Here is a 20,701-nt window from a genome sequence, read left to right as displayed (position 1 = left end):
CACAAATGGTGGATGGAGAGTAGTGAAATCCATATTTTTTTGGTTGCTTCTCTTTTGGTTCCAATTATTTTCGTTTTGTTCTTATCATGTTTACAAGTTTTTTTTTTATTTTGAATGAAATAGAGTGTTATCATTGCATTCAAAGACGCCGTTCGACGAAATATGTCATTTAAATCAGTTATACAAGTAATTATAAAAACTGTAATTAATTTCTTTTAAATATTCGTATTTCATCATTATGATTTCGATGTTAAATTATAAGATGAATAGTCAATATTTAAAGTCGTATTGAAAAATCTGGCAACTACTTTTTAACATAATTTCATGTATTATAATTTTTCGCGTTCGGAGGAGTGCATACAAATAATTAATTGCATCTTATGACATAGACTTTCATTAAAAACGAATAGTAATAAAAATGTCAGTACCACCGAAGTTTGCTGGCACCGGACTAGAAGAAGTGAATATTCCTGGCCAAGCATACCTGAGGGAAGCTCTCACTTCATGTACCGATCCGTTGAAAGCGATTGAAAGTTTTCAGGTAGGTGTGATAAAATTATAAATGTTGACAAATGAATAATTTTGATTGTTAGCTGGAAAATGGTGTACTTTTGCCATCACTACGTCCAATGCTGCCGTTACTTGACTTGCATGGGGTGCGTCGTCTGGATTTCCATACATCCCTGATGGAGGTGAGTAATAACAAGTTAACAAGACGTTGCTGTGACAATAGTAACTTATTCTATTCGTAGGAGTTGCGGGAAAAGCTAATTGCTCATATTAATGAATTAGGACAAAAGGATCCACGTGAACGCGATAAAAAGCTAAGAGAATTGTTGATTAAAAGTTTTCCCGTTGTGCGCGTTAAGGCTCTACGCCCTGTTGTAATGGCAATTTTGCGGAACACGCAACATATTGACGACAAGTATTTGCGAATACTTGTACGAGATCGCGAACTCTATTCGGACACGGACACAGAAGTAAAACGCCAGATTTGGCGAGACAACCAATCGCTCTTTGGTGATGAAGTCTCACCACTTCTATCGCAGTACATTCGTGAGAAGGAACACGTATTATTCGATCATACCAATTTGAACAATCTATTCTTCCATCCCTCGCCCAAGGTTCGTCGTCAAGGTGAAGTGGTGCAAAAGTTGGCGAATATGATTGGGCAAAGTGTTAAACTGTACGACATGGTGTTGCAGTTTTTACGAACACTATTCTTACGTACCCGTAATGTTCATTATTGTACACTGCGCGCTGAATTATTGATGGCACTACATGATTTAGAGGTGCAGGAAATTATCTCAGTCGATCCATGTCATAAGTTTACTTGGTGCTTGGACGCTTGCATTCGAGAGAAAAATGTAGACATAAAAAGGTCACGCGAGTTGCAAGGTTTTCTAGATAATATAAAGCGTGGCCAAGAGCAGGTCTTAGGTGATTTGTCTATGACCTTATGCGATCCGTACGCCATCAATTTTCTAGCAACATCAGCAATAAAAATTTTACATCATTTGATCAATAATGAAGGACTACCGCGAGATAATACCATTCTCATTTTACTATTGCGTATGCTTGCGCTGGGATTGAGTGCATGGGTAATGATCGATTCTCAAGATTTCAAGGAACCAAAACTTGATTGTCAAGTGGTTACAAAGTTTCTGCCTGCATTAATGTCACTCATGGTGGATGATCAATGCCGTAGTTTGCATTCGAAACTACCACCAGACGAGCGTGAATCGGCACTTTGTACCATTGAGCATTCAGGTCCAGCACCAGATGCTGTTGAGGCTTATATACAGGAGAGCTCCGTAGCCAGTATATTGGCCATGTATTATACCTTACACACGGCGCGCCTAAAAGACCGAGTTGGCGTTTTACGTGCATTAGCAATATTATCTGCATGCAAGGACGATCGCGCATACGAGGATCCCTTTCTACATTCACTCGTAAGTGGCCACAATGTACACTCTCCTATATATATTCGGTTTGTATTTTTATATTTTTAGATCGCTTTACTTATTCCAATGGCTGATGAATTTTCTGCTGAAGATTTCTGCACAACACTTTTCGACGAGTTCCTTTTCGTTGGCTTGACTCGTGACAATGTCACCCGCCATATGTTGAAGCTTTTGTGGTATGTGCACAATAAATTGCCGCCAGGCAGATTGACCACGCTCATGAAAGCTATACAGCCCACAACGGGCCATAACGAGACCGTTCACAAGTTATATGAGACACTGCAGGAACGAATTGGTACAACCATACATGAGGGCCCAATGCCGGAGCAGCAAGAAGTAGATTTCGATTCGCCCTTAAAGAGTGTACCCACTCCAGGGCCGGCTTATATGCAGTAGATTTTAGATATTTTTTATAATATACGCTTTTTTTTGTAATAAAATAACCAGACAAATTTAATTTAATGTTGGTGTTTCTATTTTTATATACAATAAAAAACGTCCACGTGCCGGTTAAAAAAGCAATTACAACACTATTTAACTTTTGGCAGTAGTTGGTTTTCTCTTGCATTAGGATTTCAATAACACTGGCATCTTAGAGCCTATATCGGAGCACTATGCTCAACTGGTTTCGAAGCACATAATTCCATCTCTGCATCAATTTCTGGTATTGCCGTAACGGCATCGGTTTCCATATTGGTGTCAACAGATTTTGCCTTGGTACAAAACTGGAAGAGCTCGTTGTATTCCATGAACAAGCGTTGCCACTTTATATGCGTTTTAAGTACATCCAGCACATTTGCCAGCAGTTGGTGCTTTGGCACACACTTTTATAATGAAATATACAATTAAAAACATAAAATTGTTTGCCAAATAAATATTACCAGTATTTTGTGTTCTTGTGTGGCGTTAAGTGGCGATGGACCTAATAAATCATCAAGCAGTAGCCGTAAACGTTGTTCGGTTCCACTTAATGCCAGCTGATAGGCGTACATATTGTACCAGAATATCAACTCATGTGAGGAGTTAATGGCTTCCGACAGCATAATCTGGTTCTCTATAAAGCTTATTTTTGCACTCGATTGCCAGTCATTTATGTTCCTATAAGATGAGTAAGGTTAATAAATATTACGAACCTAAAGATCTCACAACCGTTATCTACATAGTCTGTTATCTTACATGTCTACGGAGGTGCTCTTGGCAGCAAATGTATTCGTTGCAGCTTGAGTCGATATGAGTGGGTACGAAAAATAATTTTTCTGAAAGTCTTTAGGAATTGTTGTTTGTAGCCCATGTCGAATTATGGGATCCTTAGTGCTGAGCACAAGCCAGGATTGCAGTTGCTCTGAATATGAGTACGCATTGCCATTTGAAAACAAAATCATCGGTACTCCGTCCTCCGTGATTACGAACTGCACAACGGTGGCGAGTTTACCACCGATCTCATGACAGGTCACCGCCAAAAATATGCGACGTTCCTCAATGTGCCAAATTCGCAAAGTGCCGCAATCCGTCACAACGCCAACCAAACGTCCACTGGGGCACTGCGGCAATAATAGAGCTCTTCAATTTGTTATACAAAGAATTATCGCATATTCACTTACAAAAGCACATTGTACTGCAGCTGTGCTCAAACTTATGACCGGTAGCTTGGCTTTGCCCGTCTCCATATCCACTAAGCGTAACGTTCCATCCAAACTGCACAACATGGCGTATTTATGGCAGAAATTTAAATTGACAATTGGTGAGCCTGCCCCGTTGGAAATAGCAAGAAAGTGAAGAAAACTACAAACAACTTTATGAGTGCAATAATACATACCGACTAAGATTTCCCACAATTTCTCTATTTGGGTTGGTCTTACGATGTTATAACCAGTCACTTTGGCTAACAAGCCACTGCCCGCATTTAAGTACCCATTGTGTACGTGAACTCTGTGATCTAAAGCCGTTTTTTGAAATTCACATTTTGTGTTTAGGTTTATAACCAATTTGGGGCCAGTCGTAGACGCTTGATATGGCTTAACTCCGGTGAGCAACGGGTTAGTTGTTACGGCTGCTGTGCCAGTGTTCGAGTTTGCAGCAGGTTTTGTGGTCACAATGAGCGGAAAGGTCTTCACAGAATTGTTTTCGGCTTTTAGTGGCTGCAATTTCGCAGCTGATAAAGTAGTCTTAATAAGCCGCGCATCCAAGCAACTAGAATCAAATGTAGAACAATAAATATAAATCTAACCATTCAATAAAGGAGATGATTTATACATTTCTTGCGCTTCAGTTATCATCGGTTTGGCAAACGCGCCTATTTCTGATGGATTCACTTCAGTAGATGCTTCCAAAGCGGGCGTTGATAGTGAATTGTTCGAATTCCAAGATTTTGCTGATTGTGAAGGAGTTTCGTGTTCGCTTTTTGATTCACTGGAAATGGTATGCATATAGATATGGTAGGAATACGAGGAATTTTAAGTTTCTTCTTACCAGACATCTTGATTCAACGCTACAAAAACTGGCGTGATGCGTCGTTTGCCATCAGCAGTTCGAGTTTCAGTTTGTTTTCTAAGTGCGTTAAAGTTGCTCGTTGGATCCTCGCTGCCACTTACATACAAAGTAGGAGCTGGGGAGTTATTAAGTCCGTTCGAAGTTGCAATTGGCACTGTTGGTTGAGATATTATAGGATTATTGATGGTGGGTTTTGCTGTCGGCAGTGTAGGAGCTTTAGGCTTTTCGAGCGCGTCTTTGAGAAGTTCTGGATTTTCAATAAGTATATCGGCTGCACCTGTGGATCCATTTTCCAGGGTAACACTTTTGCCATAGGTTTTTTGAAACAATGAATTCTGAAATTGTATAGTATTTAGTATTTAGATTTACCAAACAGCTTCATCCACACTAACCTTCTCTTCATCTGAAACTGGTGTGCCCAATTCACTTTCAGAAAATTGTAAGCAAGCAACTGTTCCGTCTCCGCTGCATGCCATCAGAATGCATTTGGCTGGACCCCAAGAAAGATCTAAAATACTGTCACTGAATAGATCATGAATAACTACCAAAGGCCGATTTAGAGCTGTCATCCATACGGACAGCGACCGATCCCTTGATCCCATCGCCATGCAACAGTACTGTAATTTTCGGTCTGCGTTGGATGCTTGTCGTGTTAAGACCGTATCATGAAACCGCACACACGTTACAGCTTTTCTATGACCCACAAAATCTTTGTCACATTTCCATCCCTCGCGTTCTATAATGCGCGCTGTAGGGCCACCACCATTCATAGCATGTGCCGACACCAAATATAAACCGTCTGGAGACCAAGACAGCCGTAGTATGTGTGTTGTGCCACCACAACCTTTAAATGGTTCCGTAATTGTGCTACTGCAACTCCAATCACTTGTCTTCCACATTTTAACACTGCGATCATCACTTTGAGATGCCAAAAATTTTCCCAATGGATCCCAAGCTACCCCCTTCACCAATCCAGAGTGCCCGCGTAACGTAGTGACCATGTTGGGAAACGCCTGTACATCCCAGATGATAATAGTGTTGTCAATACTGCAACTGGCTAACCACCGCTCATTAGGGGACCACGCCAAGTCTAATACATCACCTGAATGTGCGCGTAGTGTTGCTGCACATTTCCAAGATTCTGCATTTTTTTGAAGACCGCCACTACCGAAAACTCCGCTGGGTCCCTTTTTAAATAATTCAATTGGCATAGAAAATATTTTATTGCAACTATTATATATGAAAATACCTTGGACATTTTCCAAATCATAACCAATTTGTCATCCGAACCAGACGCCAGCATTTGGCCATTTGGTGACCAGCGTACACAATTTACGCAAGCTAAATGATTGTCTAATTGACAAAGCATTTTTGGTACGCTCTCATCCTGCTCAATCTTCTCGGACAATACTGGCAGTAAATTCCATATCACGACACGTCCCGAATCCAACCCTTGACCACCAGTAGCAAATTTGAGGCATTCCTGGTGTACATCGACGGAGAAAATTGGCTTATCTATAAGGGATATTACAAATGAAATAAAAATTAAAACAAATGCCATGTGATAGCGGTACAAAGGACTTACCGTCATGATGTACCCAGCTTGGTTTCAGAAGTTTCATTAAACTAAGTAAATATTATATTTATATATATCTTTAGAAATTAGCTTTTGCCAAAATCTATCCAATTCAAATGGATTTCGCAAAATTGCAAACTTGATCTATTTTTATTTAAAATAAATTTTTAATTTTTGAGTCTTTATCGTGTGTTATTTTTTCTGCACATTCTGTTTTTATTTTTGCGCTTTTTTGCTTGTTGCCGGCAGAGAGTTCATAAACTCCAGACAATTCGTAATTGTCAAATATAAGCGAAACCCTAATAGGTTTCCACAACGATCAACCCAGTAGGGAAATGTTTGCTTAGAATCGTTGATAAAGAACGAAGTAAAGAAAATAGTGAAAAATACCGTTATTTTATGATAAAACTTTATCACTTGAAGTGTTTTTAAATTACGTTTAATCGCTATGTAAAAAATACCGCTTTAATTATTGTATGGTTTTGAAATACATTTTTTTCCATTTGTTCCAAAAACTATACTTTTGAAAACATAGAATCAATAGATGGCGCTGAGAGCAAATTATAGATAATTCCGTGTTTATTATATAATATGCAATCCTTGTAATGTTGGAAATAATTACCAATATATATATACTTATGCGATTTTTATATTTATATATATTGAAATCGTACGCGCTTTTAAAATAATAAAAAATTCAATATATATTGTTGTGTTTGACATTTCCAAGTTTGTTCGTAGCTGAAAATTTTCTCATATACATTTTTGACATTCGGAATCTGAATTGAGCTGTCAAAGCAAACTGCATTAACTGCTAGCACTGCTTTATTAGCCTGAACATGGGACATATGCACATTTGACAAATAAGAGATTCACTTCAAGTTTCGTGGCTATAGCTGAAAATTATTATTTATAATTAATAAAGTGTGTTTTGGCCTCATAAAGAAAGTTGAAACAAATTGTTGCTAAACACTGAGTGTCTTTGCTTCAGTTTGAATGAAAACGGACGGAAGTTGTGTGGTGACCAACTCGCAACAAAGTCAGCGAGTACCGAGTGGCTACATTGCATTGGCGAGGAAAATTTAAAAGCGATAAACAAAGAAACTTTTAAATAAAAACCGGATCCTCACTTACAAAATGCAAACTATTAGTGAGTCCTGCAATGCAAGCCTTTAAAAAAATACCCCACAAGAATAAATCTATGTTATCTCGTATTGTCCATTTTAGAACGTGAGCGTAAACGCTATCAAAAGGATACTGCACCCGCAGATGATATAATAACATTGATACATTTGGTACGCCAGAATCCCGCGCTGTATAATTATAAATTGGAACCTAATCAAAGGCGACGGATTGATGTCCTAAATGGTTGGGCCGAAATAGCGGCACAAATTGGTAGTAAGTAGTAACAAACATTTTCGTCTTCGTATTATTGATGATTATTAGTGTATGTATACTTAGCAATCCTTTGATTTCTTGTTTGCATTTCAGACAGATACACTGTGGAAGAGTGTCGACGTAAGTGGAAAAATTTAAGGGATACTTACCACCAATACCGACTTCGTAAACCTAAACCCGGCGATGGTTTATCAAAATGGCGTTATGCCAAAGAACTGGAATTTCTGTCGAGTATATATCAGCCAAAATTGAAATCACAACGCCATCAAAATTACATGATGGACACACAACGTTCAGACTTGCATGACCTTGGTGGCGCAGGTGCTACGGTTTCAACACGATTAAAAGAGGACCATACGGACGGCGGCATTGTGCATCATTCGAATTCGAATATAACTCTAGTGAATGACGATGAGGCATTCATACTTGCCACATACGAAGAAAGTGTCACAGATGATGTGACAACTATTGATCACGGTGGTCATGATGATCCAAGTATATCTTCTCATATGGAGTTGACGCACGATGATGATGATGTTGAAGATGTGCAAGAAATCGTTAAGAATGAGCATGGTTCGTCATTGGATGATGCAACCGGTGCTGAAGTGCACTATGAGGAAGTGTGCATGTATGAAGAGGCTGGAAACGGGCCTAGTGTCGATTGCGAGACCATTATTGGATCAGGTGGCGTAGTGCGGAGCTCGTCGACGGATTCGAAAAATTTTGCGTATGACAAATATGATTTTTTCGTTTGAATTTTTGTAATAATTTTTTTTGTATTCAATAGTACACATCACCACCATCATACGCACTCCACCGCTGATTCATTCACCTACTCGATGAATGATTTTTGCATCGAGTCAATACCCCATTTGCCTAGTGCTGGTGGTGGTGGAGGTGAAAGTGGCAGTGGCAGCAGTAGTAGTAGTGTTATTGGTGGCGCCAAATTAAAGAATTTAACTACTTCAACAATAGTAACAACTCCCGTTGTGGTGAGCAGTAGCTCTAATAATCCAAATGTGGTGCAACAACAAACAGCAAATTCATCCATTTTACAGTTACAGTCCCCCACATCCATGATGTATAATGGGCAATCGCGCGAGGAGTTGGACTTGTTCTTTGCCTTCCTCAAACAAAAGATGCAACGCTTTTCAAAGGAAGAAATAACTCTGATGCAAGTTGAGTTTCTCAATTGTGTGCAGAAACATGAAGCTGAACGCAAATACAACGGCGGCGGTGGCGGAGATCCAACAATATTACATCAATAAGTAGAAATTGAAATAATTATAAATTTTAAATTTATATCCAACATTGTTTGTAATTAAGAATTGTAAATGTTTTGTGTATTTAATGCGCATCATAATGCTTCTGAATAATATAAAAACCTATTGAATAAATGTATTTATCAACACACACGCCAGTTAAGTACAATAAACAAATGAGTGTTCCTTCCATCAAATTCCATACGCGCATAGATTTTGGACATTCCTGGAACAATTATGCTGGTAAATTGTTAGGTTAGAGAGCAACTTTTGTATTATGTATGTGTCTTGGCTTCGAAAGCAGTTAGTGTGTCAGAAAACAAGCAAACTTTTAGTGGAATTTATGTACTCGTGTAAAATAAGGATGCAAATCGGTATATGAATTTAATTAGATCTCCGTTTATTTATAGTTTCATGTATGAATACCCATGAATTTCATGATGAACAATAACCAAAACTGGACCGCTCCACATTCACAATTAAACTTAAAAACTAAAACAATGAATTTAAATATTGCAAAACATATTACAATTTATGTTAAAATCAGCTTTCGACAACGTAAAGCGTACAAATTAATAATTGATATTCATTGCATACGAGTAAAAGCTACGATGTTGTAAAGAAATTTACAAGGAACATGAATGGTTTCTATTCAACCATTAACAAATTATGCTAACACGTAATTAAATAATCATTATTAGCTATTTACACACAACTAAAATATTGTACTGATATATGTATATATGTATATAGTGGTATGAAGGCGGAATAATGGCTTGGTTTTTAGCTAAACTGACTGCATTGAGGTAAAGTTTAGTTCGCAGCATTTTTACGTATTATCTATTCTATGTATTTTCATTGAGTTTTGTTATATATTCCGTGTTGAAATAGATGACTGTAATCGTAATATCATCGCGATACAAGCGCACCACATCCTGCGGCAATGAGAGATAGTAAGCAATTTTCGAATGTTCAATACCGTAATCGGTGCCACCCAACGCATTGCGTATTAAATGCGTTGCAGAATTCTGATCCAGTGGTTTTCTTGCACGTCCAGCTCTGAAAAAAATTAAAAAAAAAAAAACAATCAAAAACACCTTCAAGTGCAGTGTAAATTTTCATCATACTTTCGCTCAGCTAACAGTTTGGATACCTCCAGTAATGTGACATCCCCAGGTGGTAACTTCATCGGTTCCAATACCTTCTTGGAATTTAAATGCTCGCCAACCAACCCAACAACTTGTGATGGTGTTAAGAAATCCCACAAACCATCACTAGCTATAACCAGGAATTTATCGTTGGGATGCAGCACATGATGTTGTACTTCTGGCAACGCCGTTAGATAAGGTGGTGTGTAATAATGCGGTGGTACTGCGTGCTCCCCAAAAGTAGGCACAACGTATTTATCCATTACCTCGTTACTCCATTTGTAACGGAAGTCTCCGAGCGCACGTAACGGCGCTAATTGGCCTAATAAACGCTCATTACGTATGGCTGTGTCATGCTCTTCTTTGGGGTGTTCTTCCAAGATGCGTTGTACTTCTTTAAGATTGTCCGCGTTGTGCTCATTGTTTAATTTCTTCGATTGCCACTGCCCTGTCTCGGGACATTGTATACCTAAAACTGCGCCACAATCACCAGTGCTGGCAACATGCAGGTTCAGTTGATCTATATGAGCTACACAAGCCACAGCTCCTAAAACCAGAAACTTGTTAACAATTGTTTCAATTAAAGACATATCTGAGTATATTTACCTGACATTGCCACCGACATCGTGCGCATATTTGTGTGTTTTAAGGCTTCTTTTGATAAATCATCATCCAGCCGCATAAAGGCGTTGCTTATTTCAAATGCGACGTCCTGTGCTGTCTGTCCAGAAATTGTTTTCACATATTCCCTAAAGCTATTTTCGTATATATTTTTTATTTCGGATACGAAATCAGCCTGTTAATCCAACAAATTAGCTGATTATTAATTATGTCAAAGTAAACCAACAAAATTTTACCTTATCATTATGACATCTTAGAAATGATTGACTGTTGTAATCTTTGGCTATTATTTCATTCAATGTCCCCCTGTCTATGACTCCTGCCGCAACATATCGTAGTAAGCGTTTGGAAATAACTTGAGAGCAGGCAGGTCCACCATGACCGTCAAATATTCCACATATGAAACCTTTGATATTTTTTTCTTGTAATTACATATACAATTAAAAATTAAGTTATATAACTTACCATTTTTATGTAAAAAAGTGGCTTCGGTACGGGAATCTTCACAAGGTTTATTTGAACTTAATTGATTGGATTCATAGCTTCGCACTATGCTGTCATCTTCAGAAAACGTTTGAATGTACTCGTTTTCTCGCAATATTAAATTGATCTAAATAAATAATAAGTCATATTAATATACAGTATATATATAATTCTGTATATCGGTAAGTTTAATTACATCGTACGGCGAAAGATTTGGAAGCTGTGCTTCTTGGCGGATTGTAATTCGGAATTGACGTATCGCACCTCCAACATTGGCACAGTTGGCTTGTCGTATACAGACGACACTGTTGCGAAGAAGGAGTGTTAGCATCGAAAATTGACTGTATAATGCCGGATCGATGCAACTACCAAGTACAAGCAATTGTTTACCCAAAATGTATGGACCTCCTGTTATTTCGTGGTTGTGTTTTAAAGACTGCAATGTAAGTGACAGCCTATGTTCAGAATAAACAAACAAGAGATATATATAATATTAGAGATTATGATTTTTTTTCCTTCCATGTTTTTGAAACGGCCGAATGCTTCCCGTTACCTTAAATATTAAAATTATTATATACTTAACACAATATTAAATGTATTATATGGTGGATAAGCACATAGTTTTTATCTTGAAACTTTGTTTTTAGTGAAATACTACACAAAAAAGAAAATGCCCCTAAAAGGAATTTGTTTCTTTCATAATTTTGACAATGTCATATGAAATATCTAGAGTTGCCACCTAAAAATATTGTATTGAAAAATTTTAGGCTGCCATTCTGATCGGTTATGTTGAATGAAATTTATAAAACAAAAATTATTAATTTATTACAAATTAAAATGCACAACATAAACCAAAATCTGAAATATCAAATAATTTTACGATGAACTTGAATTTTACTTGATTAAGATGAGCCTTCAGAGCACTTAAATACACGTGAACAATGTAAAGATCAAAACTAGAGTGTTGTTACATTTCAGATATGTTTTGATCTATTATTTTTGATAGGGGTTTCCGCAAGGCCAGCTGTACAATAAGTATAATTAAATTAAATTGTTAATTAGAAATTTGAAATTTTTGAAACCGATTTTTTTAGACTATCAATTCTTGTAGCGTGTGTGTCACGCCTTACTGTTTAAAAATCGTAATAGAGTTATGTGTACACCTGTTCTGTCACAAATTTTTGAGGGTGTTTACGCGTTTTCTTCTTCACACAATCAGAGAGATTTTTCAACGCAGAGAACGAAAATTAGAGAAAGGAAAAAATGAAATTCGATTGAAAAATTATAAAAAGCACGTATAATATGAGTGAAAATGTTTTTTCCAATAGAATTTATTTTGTGCACATTGAAATAGTTTCTTCGTAAAATGTGAAAATGGACGTAATGGGAAAATTATTAACAAATGCCGTCGTGGTTGTTTGAGCTTCGTACGCTTCTTCTTCGTTGTCTACGTTTGCTTTGTGCTAGATATTTTTATTTCTATCACCAGCTAAATTTCCATTAGTTTTCCTTCAATACTGCAAGCAGAAAACAGTGGAAAAGTCATATTTAAAAACATCAAAAATCCAAAAAGTTACAAGTGCAATATAACTCCGGAAGGCAAGTGTTATACAAATGAAAAAAAAAATCAAGGTTTTGTGCATTGAAAATGTTTGTTATTGCTTATGAAAGCAACTAAACTGTTTTCCCTGAGCTGGGTGGAATAAATTGTTAATTTCCATTTCATTAACATATCGCAGTAAAGACGAATATACATTTGTATTAAATGTAGAGCTAACAGCTGCATTCGCAGACAGCGAGCAAAGCGATAGCAGAGTGCAAAGGCATTTCGTGCAGCATTGAAAGAAACAACGGTGGACAGGTAGCGTAGAAGAGAGTACAAGTATTGTTCATAAGTGGGCATTGGGAATATGCTAGGTGTGTGTGTCTGTGATTGTTTGGTAACTGTGCTGCATATATTTCGTTTTGAGAATCATCACAAAATAACCAACTTAAACCGAACGCATTAAACTGCATTTCCAATTATTTAAATAACACAGTTGTACAATAAAGTAAAAAATATAAATTGAGTCCAAGGAGAGATAAACGAAATGCATAGTTACGAATGCTACTTCGTAAAGAAGTGAAAGCTGAAGGTGGAACTATCCTATATAATGTTGCTTTTCCTTAAATATGGTTGTAATTTTATTTTACATTCCTTATTTATTAATGATTGTCTTGGCAAATATTTAACGCTTTTATAAGTTTCGTGTTTTTAATGGGGCTATATTAGTATAGTGTGAATGCAATACGACTGTATTACATTTGACCTTATGTATATTCCATACATTTTACTCCTTTTTTGCTTTTGTTTCTTAGTTTAGAAACTACTTAATTTCATATGTACAACTATACTTTGGTGTATACTTAGTATAAAGAAATAAAACAATTTGAATACTTAACACTTTCGAATTGATTCTTTATCACATAAATCCATAAATGATTCCGCTGTTCTTCATGCCATATTAATATGCACTTGCTACATAAATTGTTTTATATTTGAGGACATTAAGCTTACTTATATTTCATTCACTTTGCCCAGCCACACCATGTCTGCAGCAATTCCCAACCAATTTTATGATATTTTCCCAAAAGTACACCAGATTTAATGATATTTTTTATTCTTTTCGTTTCAGACAAAAAATTGATTTTAGATTGGTATCATTATGTTGATTTAGAAGAAAAAAGAAACGTCTTCTGGTGTACATATTTAGCAGATATCAGTCGAATCGTATGAGTTACATGAGCATAGCGTAGTGCACATTTGTAAAGCAACTGTTGTTTTGGTGCGTTAGACACCACCCGTAGGAAGAGGTTCATGAAAGCCTATTTATTGCCAGTTGATTTTCACTCCACTTGATTGCTGGCAAAAATGGGCGCAACTGCTTCAACCAGCGGTTACCAAATGCCAGCCACAAGCAGCAATGGTGGAGGAAGTTCTGGGTTGTTGTTGCCGTCTTCAGCCGCGCTGACAGCCGGTGCTTCTGGTAGTGGCGGTGGGCCCGGTGGCAGCTCCTCAGTCATGGGCGCAGCAGGCGCTGGTGTACCCCATTTTCGGGAGCAGCGTCGCAAACGAGTGACGGGTTTCGCAACACTAAAACGGAAATTCATACGTCGAAGACGTTCTTCAAAAGCCTGTGATCATGCGCGTGTTTTGCGCGATTTCGTATCCGATTGGACTCCATTGGAGCTAGCAGCATTATGTGAGGAGTATGAAGCATTGGCTGCATTAAGGGATCTATCGGTAATATAAAATAACTTTTCGAGATCATTTTATTTGTTATTATTAATACTTAATTTTAGGTACAAGCTGAACTGGCGCGTCCACCTGCGACGACATTCAAGCAAGATTTGGCCGCAATTTACGAAATGAAAACTTGTACAGACTGTGATCTTGTCTTTCGCGGATCTATTTTTCCAGTGCATCGATCTATACTCTCTTCACGATGCTCGTACTTCAGGGATTTACTGGCGGGATGTCCCGGTTTTGGTGCACGTATTTGTCTTGAATTGCCAACTTCGCCCATCGATGTTCAGATGTTCTCATCGCTATTACGTTTCCTGTACACGGGTGATCTTTGTCCACATGACCCAACCATTGACATTAACTTATTGCGACAGTTGAGTGATGACTTCGGCACACCGAATCCGCTGGAACATGACCTTCGGTATCTGCTCGAGACAGGTGATTATGCCGACGCGGCTTTAGTGTTCACAGTGGAAGGTAACGATTACCATCGCCCTGATTCTGGTAGTTCCGAGTATGGCTTTAGACCGAAACTGGAATTGCCTTGTCACAAGGCGATCCTTAGCGCCCGTTCACCGTTCTTTCGCAACCTGATCGCACGTCGAACGCGAAATATTGACGAGTACACCGAACGTGCATTGCATGTTCCAACGAGGATTGTGCTTGATGAGACGGTGATACCGAAACGATATGCGCGAGTGTTGTTACATGCTATCTACCTGGATACAGTCGATTTGACGTTAATCTTACGTGGTGCTGGTTCTGGCAATTCGGCGGGGTCACTGGGCGAGGTACATGCGTTGACCAATACGGGACGTGCACGACCTACTCCACTAGAGGAGGCTATGGAGCTCTACCAAATCGGCAGGTTTCTCGAATTAGATATTTTAGCACAAGGTTGCGAGGACTTGATACTTGAGTGGCTAACATTAGACACGCTGCCCACGGTGCTTAGATGGGGCTCACAGGTCAGTTAATATTTTATCGATATAATAATACATTTTGCAAATTACTCTTTCTTTACATAATTTAGCCCCATGGTTCGGCTTGGGTTTATCGACAAGCATGCCAGTATCTGAGAGAAGAGTTTTCAGCTGTTATTGCGTCACCGGTGCTGCATCAGCTCGACAAGTCACAGCTAATACATGTGCTGCAGAGCAACTTTTTGCAGGCATCAGAATTAGAGGTGCTACAGGCTGTTCTGAAATGGGGAGAGCAAGAACTGATAAGACGTATGGAGGATCGTGAACCAAATATCGTGTCACATACGGCACATTCTGTGACAAGAAAAGGAGTGAAGAAACGAGACCTTAGTGATGTTGAGTTGCGAGAAATTCTTTCCGAACTGCTGCCATTAGTTCGCATGGATCATGTTTTACCACCCAATAGTGAGGTGCTTGCGCAAGCTATTCGTCGCGGTCTTGTGAGTACGCCACCTTCGCACATGATTAGTGATGATCGAGAAAATTTGCGTGTCAACGCCTGGATTCGAGGCGGAAAGAACCAAGGACTCTTTGTGCGGCCACGTCTTTTCATGCCGTATTTTGAAGAAGTGAAAGTGTTGCTAGAAGATCGTATGGCATCATCACATCACCAGGCAGAATTGATGCGAATGCGACGATCTCGCCATCTGCCCGACATTCCTGACACACTATACATGGTGTCTCGCATAAGTGCAGCTAAAAAACCCAGTGTACCTACAGCGGCTGCAGTGACAGGCAAAGAGAGTGTTAACATATTAGCTGCAGCGGCCGCCATACCTCCACCCGACACACAAACTTTGGCAGCGTTGCTCAAGCGCGAACATAAATTACATCAATCGCCAATGTGTCAACGTGCACTTCTCTTGCCGCTTTCATCGAAACACGAAATTGACCGACAGATACGCTTGCGAGTAGTTCGAGAGTTTAATCTGCCCGACGCAGTCTCAGATCTGCTTGAGACGTCATTGTTAAGCAAACAGAATGCTGCAAATGCAGCAGCTGCATCAGCTGCCGCAACAACTGTTGCTGAAGACACCGGCATAACATCAACCACTCAAACTGATCCGGCACTCATCGAAGACGATGACCAAACGCCCCCACCTTCGCCGGCGGCTGCAGGATCTGCGCCACGACTCACCGTCGCCGGTGGTTATCTTTCGACGTCGGTGGGCTCATCAGCAGCTTCTTCCACATGTGGCAGTGAAGGCATACAACCGTGCTATAGTCGCAATTTAACATTCCCACGTCAACACCCGGGCGGTTTGCTGGGTTTGGGAAGTAGCGTTGGCATGGGTATGCTGACAAATGTCGGTGTTGGTGGTAGCGGTGCTCTTCAAGCGAATTATGCACGGCTCTCCGCCTCTGTGCATCATCGAAACGATCTGCCGGCGCTAATAACGGAAGGAGATTACCGTTTCCCACATGGCAGTGCGTTGGGCATTAACGTGGGAGCTGAAGGCGGTGGCGGTGCGATCGGCTGCGGGGATGGTGGCAACGGTGGTCATTTGTCGGATATGATGCCCGATGTGGCTATGGCAACAGCGTCACTCGGACAACTGCATTTGGCGAATAACTCCAATAACAGCAACAGTGGAGATATGCATGAAAGTCTTCAACTCGACCTGGGAGACGGTTCGAGTCACATAATGGGAGGCGCAGCACCTGGTGCTGTTGTACCGATGGGATTACGTGGTTTGCAAGTAATATTCATGAAAATGCTCAAATTATTTTATTATATACTAAACGAATGATTTCTTTTATCACTTTTCTAGCACCATCTGCCACCCAGCAATTATCATCACTTCATGCAACGCTCAAATTCGCCATTCGACATGTTGAGACAAGGCCAACATTCGCCAGCACCACATCCACCACCTGGGACATACAATTCAGGGCCGCCCAGATTCTTATAGAGTTTGCGAGTGGCCCCCGATCAGGGCCTTTATTTTAGCATGCCTTTTTGAGGAACACAAGACATTTAATCCAAAATTACGTAGCTGGCATAGTTTTATGTCACCTCAGAACTGTGCATAACGAGGCTTGCATGCGGTGTAAGGAGCGCAAACACATTTCTTAACGCGAAATTGTACGTGGAGCTGTCAAGAGTACGCGTGTGTGAAAGGTAGAGTGATAAGTGCAAAAGTTTCCTTATGCACAGTTTTGTTGTGCTTGTTTTTTTTATAAAAGAAGCTGCGATTATTACCAAGCCAAACCCCAGCTTACACACATACCGTTGTGAGTAGAGATATAGCGCACCATTCGCACAATGTTGACTGTTGTCCTTGAGGAATCAAGTGATCTTCTATGCTTCTAAGTTCCTTTTCCAATTTTACTAAAAAAATTAATTTTTAATTTGTGGATCTTTATCAAACTAGTAGAAAACAAAGAAAAATTTGAAAGTATAGCTTCTTCTAACACATTTTTATAATTTGTAAAACCACAAGTAACATTTAAGCAAGATTCTCAATTGTTAATTTTAAATTTTGAAAATAAATGTTAAAGACTCTTCTACATAGTACTAGTCAAATCAATAATTTCACATTCACTCTCCTTTACATAGAAATTTGATTTTTATTTTTCGTTCAATATGAAGTTCAGTGCTGTGTAAGGCGGGTCGCTCTATATCTTTGCTCATTGCCGTGTGTGTGATAGCACTCGAAATTCAAAAAACGCTAAAATAAGGGACGCACATCAAATGGAGTGAAGATTATAAAAACCAAGCAAAACACTCGCACATTAAAAAATGAAGCTACTGTTAGCCAGCGGGGAAGGGGCTCACTGCACCTTTGTATTGTAAAGTAATGTAAAATGCGGAAATGTGAATGAAGTGGTTCGTCTAAAATACCGATCAAACCAATATTAAAACAAAAATTATAATAATTAATAAGTAATTGAATTAAATTAAAAAAGAAGAAGAGAACAAAGTGTAGTGTTAGAAGTATAATAACTTGTGGATATATGTACATACATAATACATGCATATAAAATATCTGAACTGGCGTTTACACACACGAAAATTATTTACTTACAAATTATTATACATATATAATTGTATAAATTGCATATATATATACATACACACACACACACACACACACACACACAGTGTGTGAAATAGTTAAAATGTTATTTTTTAAGTAAATAATACAAAATTTATTTCGATGCGGTGCGTGTGAGTTACAACATTTTAGATGCTGCTGTAATTTAGCAGTGATCTGGAAATATATATTAAAAACACAACATTCTAAAAATATTCGATAACAAAATTAAAAAAATATATTACAAATTTATATTAAAACAATTTCGATAATCTGTGCTGGCCTACCTTTGGTTGACTTTGTTTTAGCTCATGATTTGACGTTACACACACAAACCCTTTAAATAGCCAGTAAAGTGAACTAAAATGAATGTTTAAATATGCGCGTTGCTACTCACAGCATTTTTTTATTTTCAATGCGTTTTCTCTCCGCATCCATACTTCATTAAAATATGCAATTATTCATGACCACATTCATCAAACTAAATGTAAGCATTTATTCGAATATTGCCAGAAATGCTGCGTTCCCCTGAAGGTACAATATGATTTTTTTTGTGCTAATACTATTAAGCCAACCTACTGATTTTCTGATTCTCTATGTTGTATATTGCTGTAAGTCCTCGATTAGAATAATTTCGAATAATAGAATTCATTACCGTCAAACCGAAAGCGTTCCTTCAGCGAAGATTTGGTGTGCTGACGGAGACTTGATTAATATGAATATGTTTTTTTTTATTATTTAGAAAGGCCTATGTATACATACATATGCATATATGTATATACAAGCGTACCTATGAAAGAATATTCTCATCATCATCTACACACACATATGTATGTATTATATATATGCATATGTAATAGCTAATTCAGTTTTGTACTGTTTCATTATTTTCGAAGATTAAGCGTTTTTTCTGCTTCTGTGCAATGTGCAATGTGCAGAATCATCTTCTTTTCAATGTACCTATTAAATAAGTTAGACTTGTGTAATGTTGAAGTGGCGCCTACTTTTATTATTTCATAATATACATACATATATTTATTACAATTCTAATTATAGGTAAACAATACGATTATCTAAATATACATACATACATATATCCTACATATGTTTAAATTTAAATTGTAATTTATATTAAAATAAAAGAAATATTAAAATGCAAGATTTCGCAATGTTACGACAATTTATAAGCGCAAAGCAAGTAAAATCTCTACCCTTAAATGGAATAGTCTAAAAAAGCAAAAACAAAAAAAAAACACAAAAATACAAATAAATATATTTAAAGGCGCTAATTATGGAGTACTTTTAGCATACAAATATTGTATTAATAAATTATATATATACATATATAAATATATGAAATTATAATTGCATTGATAAAAATACAAATAAAAATAAAGAAAACAAAAATAAAAACAAAAACAAAAACAAAAAGAACACGGAATATCGTTTAAGAAATGTTGTATTTGAAGAGAAAAAATAATAAAAACAACAAAATGTACAAAAAAAAGTACTGTCTCAAGTTCTTTAACAAAAAATGTGGGGGAAAAAGCGAAATTAGAATCTAAATTTTATAAGAAAAATAAGAATTTTTAATCTTACAAACTTTGCGTTGCCAAAATATCAATAATATCATTACAATCCACATTTACATATACATATGTATTTCTATACACAATTGTCGATTACCAGAAAATCCAGAAATGCTGTGCGTAGGCGAGAGTTCGCATCAGGGTATGACATAGAAGCTTGCATCAGACAAAAAACAAAAACAGCTCAGTTGACACAAAATTCGCAATTGTATATTCTCGGTCATCAAACGAGATGACCATAATTGTTCAAACACCATAAATCAAGACGGCATCTTATAACAATTATTCGAAAACAAGTTTAAGCAGCGCGAAATTGCAATTAACAAGAGTCGCATCAATTACTGCTTCGCAAGTATTTGAATCTTCCAAGGAGGTTGCAGACGAAAAATGCGTTCACTTGTTTTTAAGTGATTTTCGTACCATTTCGTATGTTCGAAACTCCAGCCAAGTGCCCAAAGTTCGAAAGCGTTCAACAACAATTCTGGCTATTTCCATAAATAAACATTCAATTAACTTTTTATTTGTGTAATTGTCTTTTTGTTTAATACTAGTAACGCTTAAATCTTCTGTTTAATTTGTCATTTTGCGAAGACGTGTGAAGTCAAGGTCGCAGTTTCTCTTCTGTTGGTTGTTGGAACGAAATCTTCAAAAAAAAAAAAAAAAAAACAATTGACCAATTAAGTAAACGTGCTTATTCGCAAAAGGCTACTTCAAATGCTACATATTTATTTTTGTTTTTACATATACATACATATGTATACCCCATTTCAAAAACAATTACTTTGTTGCCAAAACAATCGCAGGTTGTTGATATTCGCTATTCAGTTGATTACTAGAAAGTGTTTCTAAACTCGTGGAATTGT

At 37.7% G+C, this 20,701-nt stretch overlaps 5 protein-coding genes across 7 annotated transcripts; 3 read left to right on the top strand and 2 right to left on the bottom strand.

Moving 5' to 3' along the window:
* The first annotated feature begins 249 nt into the window (after positions 1-249).
* Nelf-b (negative elongation factor B) lies at positions 250-2,426 on the top strand. Its single transcript, XM_011192816.3, has 4 exons — positions 250-541; positions 594-692; positions 753-1,952; positions 2,013-2,426. Exons 1-4 carry the CDS (start codon positions 419-421, stop codon positions 2,358-2,360), a joined length of 1,770 nt encoding a protein of 589 aa, XP_011191118.1. The 5' UTR covers positions 250-418; the 3' UTR covers positions 2,361-2,426.
* LOC105217687 (protein HIRA homolog) lies at positions 2,417-6,301 on the bottom strand. The gene is made up of 10 exons (XM_011192815.3): positions 6,040-6,301; positions 5,704-5,969; positions 4,847-5,641; positions 4,434-4,789; positions 4,218-4,373; positions 3,781-4,154; positions 3,566-3,711; positions 3,141-3,505; positions 2,846-3,062; positions 2,417-2,788 (listed from the first exon to the last, which is right to left on the bottom strand). Exons 1-10 carry the CDS (start codon positions 6,074-6,076, stop codon positions 2,564-2,566), a joined length of 2,937 nt encoding a protein of 978 aa, XP_011191117.2. The 5' UTR covers positions 6,077-6,301; the 3' UTR covers positions 2,417-2,563.
* A 454-nt stretch (positions 6,302-6,755) lies between these two features.
* Adf1_52 (Transcription factor Adf-1) lies at positions 6,756-8,839 on the top strand. Of its 2 annotated transcripts, XM_029043669.2 has the most exons (5): positions 6,756-7,180; positions 7,258-7,428; positions 7,522-8,155; positions 8,216-8,420; positions 8,487-8,839. In XM_029043669.2, exons 1-5 carry the CDS (start codon positions 7,168-7,170, stop codon positions 8,694-8,696), a joined length of 1,233 nt encoding a protein of 410 aa, XP_028899502.1. In that variant the 5' UTR covers positions 6,756-7,167; the 3' UTR covers positions 8,697-8,839. The 2 variants fall into 2 exon arrangements, with proteins under 2 accessions (XP_028899502.1, XP_011191123.1); XM_011192821.3 differs by having other exon boundaries at positions 6,757-7,180; positions 8,216-8,839.
* Positions 8,840-9,065: 226 nt separating this feature from the next.
* Positions 9,066-11,654, bottom strand: LOC105217691 (pyruvate dehydrogenase [acetyl-transferring]-phosphatase 1, mitochondrial). Of its 2 annotated transcripts, none has more exons than XM_011192822.3 (7): positions 11,496-11,654; positions 11,139-11,397; positions 10,925-11,069; positions 10,696-10,865; positions 10,445-10,634; positions 9,818-10,385; positions 9,066-9,749 (listed from the first exon to the last, which is right to left on the bottom strand). In XM_011192822.3, exons 2-7 carry the CDS (start codon positions 11,271-11,273, stop codon positions 9,536-9,538), a joined length of 1,422 nt encoding a protein of 473 aa, XP_011191124.2. In that variant the 5' UTR covers positions 11,274-11,397; positions 11,496-11,654; the 3' UTR covers positions 9,066-9,535. The 2 variants fall into 2 exon arrangements, with proteins under 2 accessions (XP_011191124.2, XP_011191125.2); XM_011192823.3 differs by having other exon boundaries at positions 11,526-11,649.
* A 449-nt stretch (positions 11,655-12,103) lies between these two features.
* Btbd7_0 (BTB/POZ domain-containing protein 7) lies at positions 12,104-19,319 on the top strand. The gene is made up of 5 exons (XM_011192824.3): positions 12,104-12,803; positions 13,618-14,225; positions 14,285-15,196; positions 15,262-16,911; positions 16,984-19,319. Exons 2-5 carry the CDS (start codon positions 13,854-13,856, stop codon positions 17,122-17,124), a joined length of 3,075 nt encoding a protein of 1,024 aa, XP_011191126.1. The 5' UTR covers positions 12,104-12,803; positions 13,618-13,853; the 3' UTR covers positions 17,125-19,319.
* Positions 19,320-20,701: the final 1,382 nt, after the last annotated feature.

The sequence above is a fragment of the Zeugodacus cucurbitae genome, chromosome 5 (genome assembly GCF_028554725.1).
Source record: "Zeugodacus cucurbitae isolate PBARC_wt_2022May chromosome 5, idZeuCucr1.2, whole genome shotgun sequence".
NCBI lineage: Eukaryota > Metazoa > Arthropoda > Insecta > Diptera > Tephritidae > Zeugodacus > Zeugodacus cucurbitae.
This window is presented reverse-complemented; position numbering and strand designations above follow the sequence as displayed.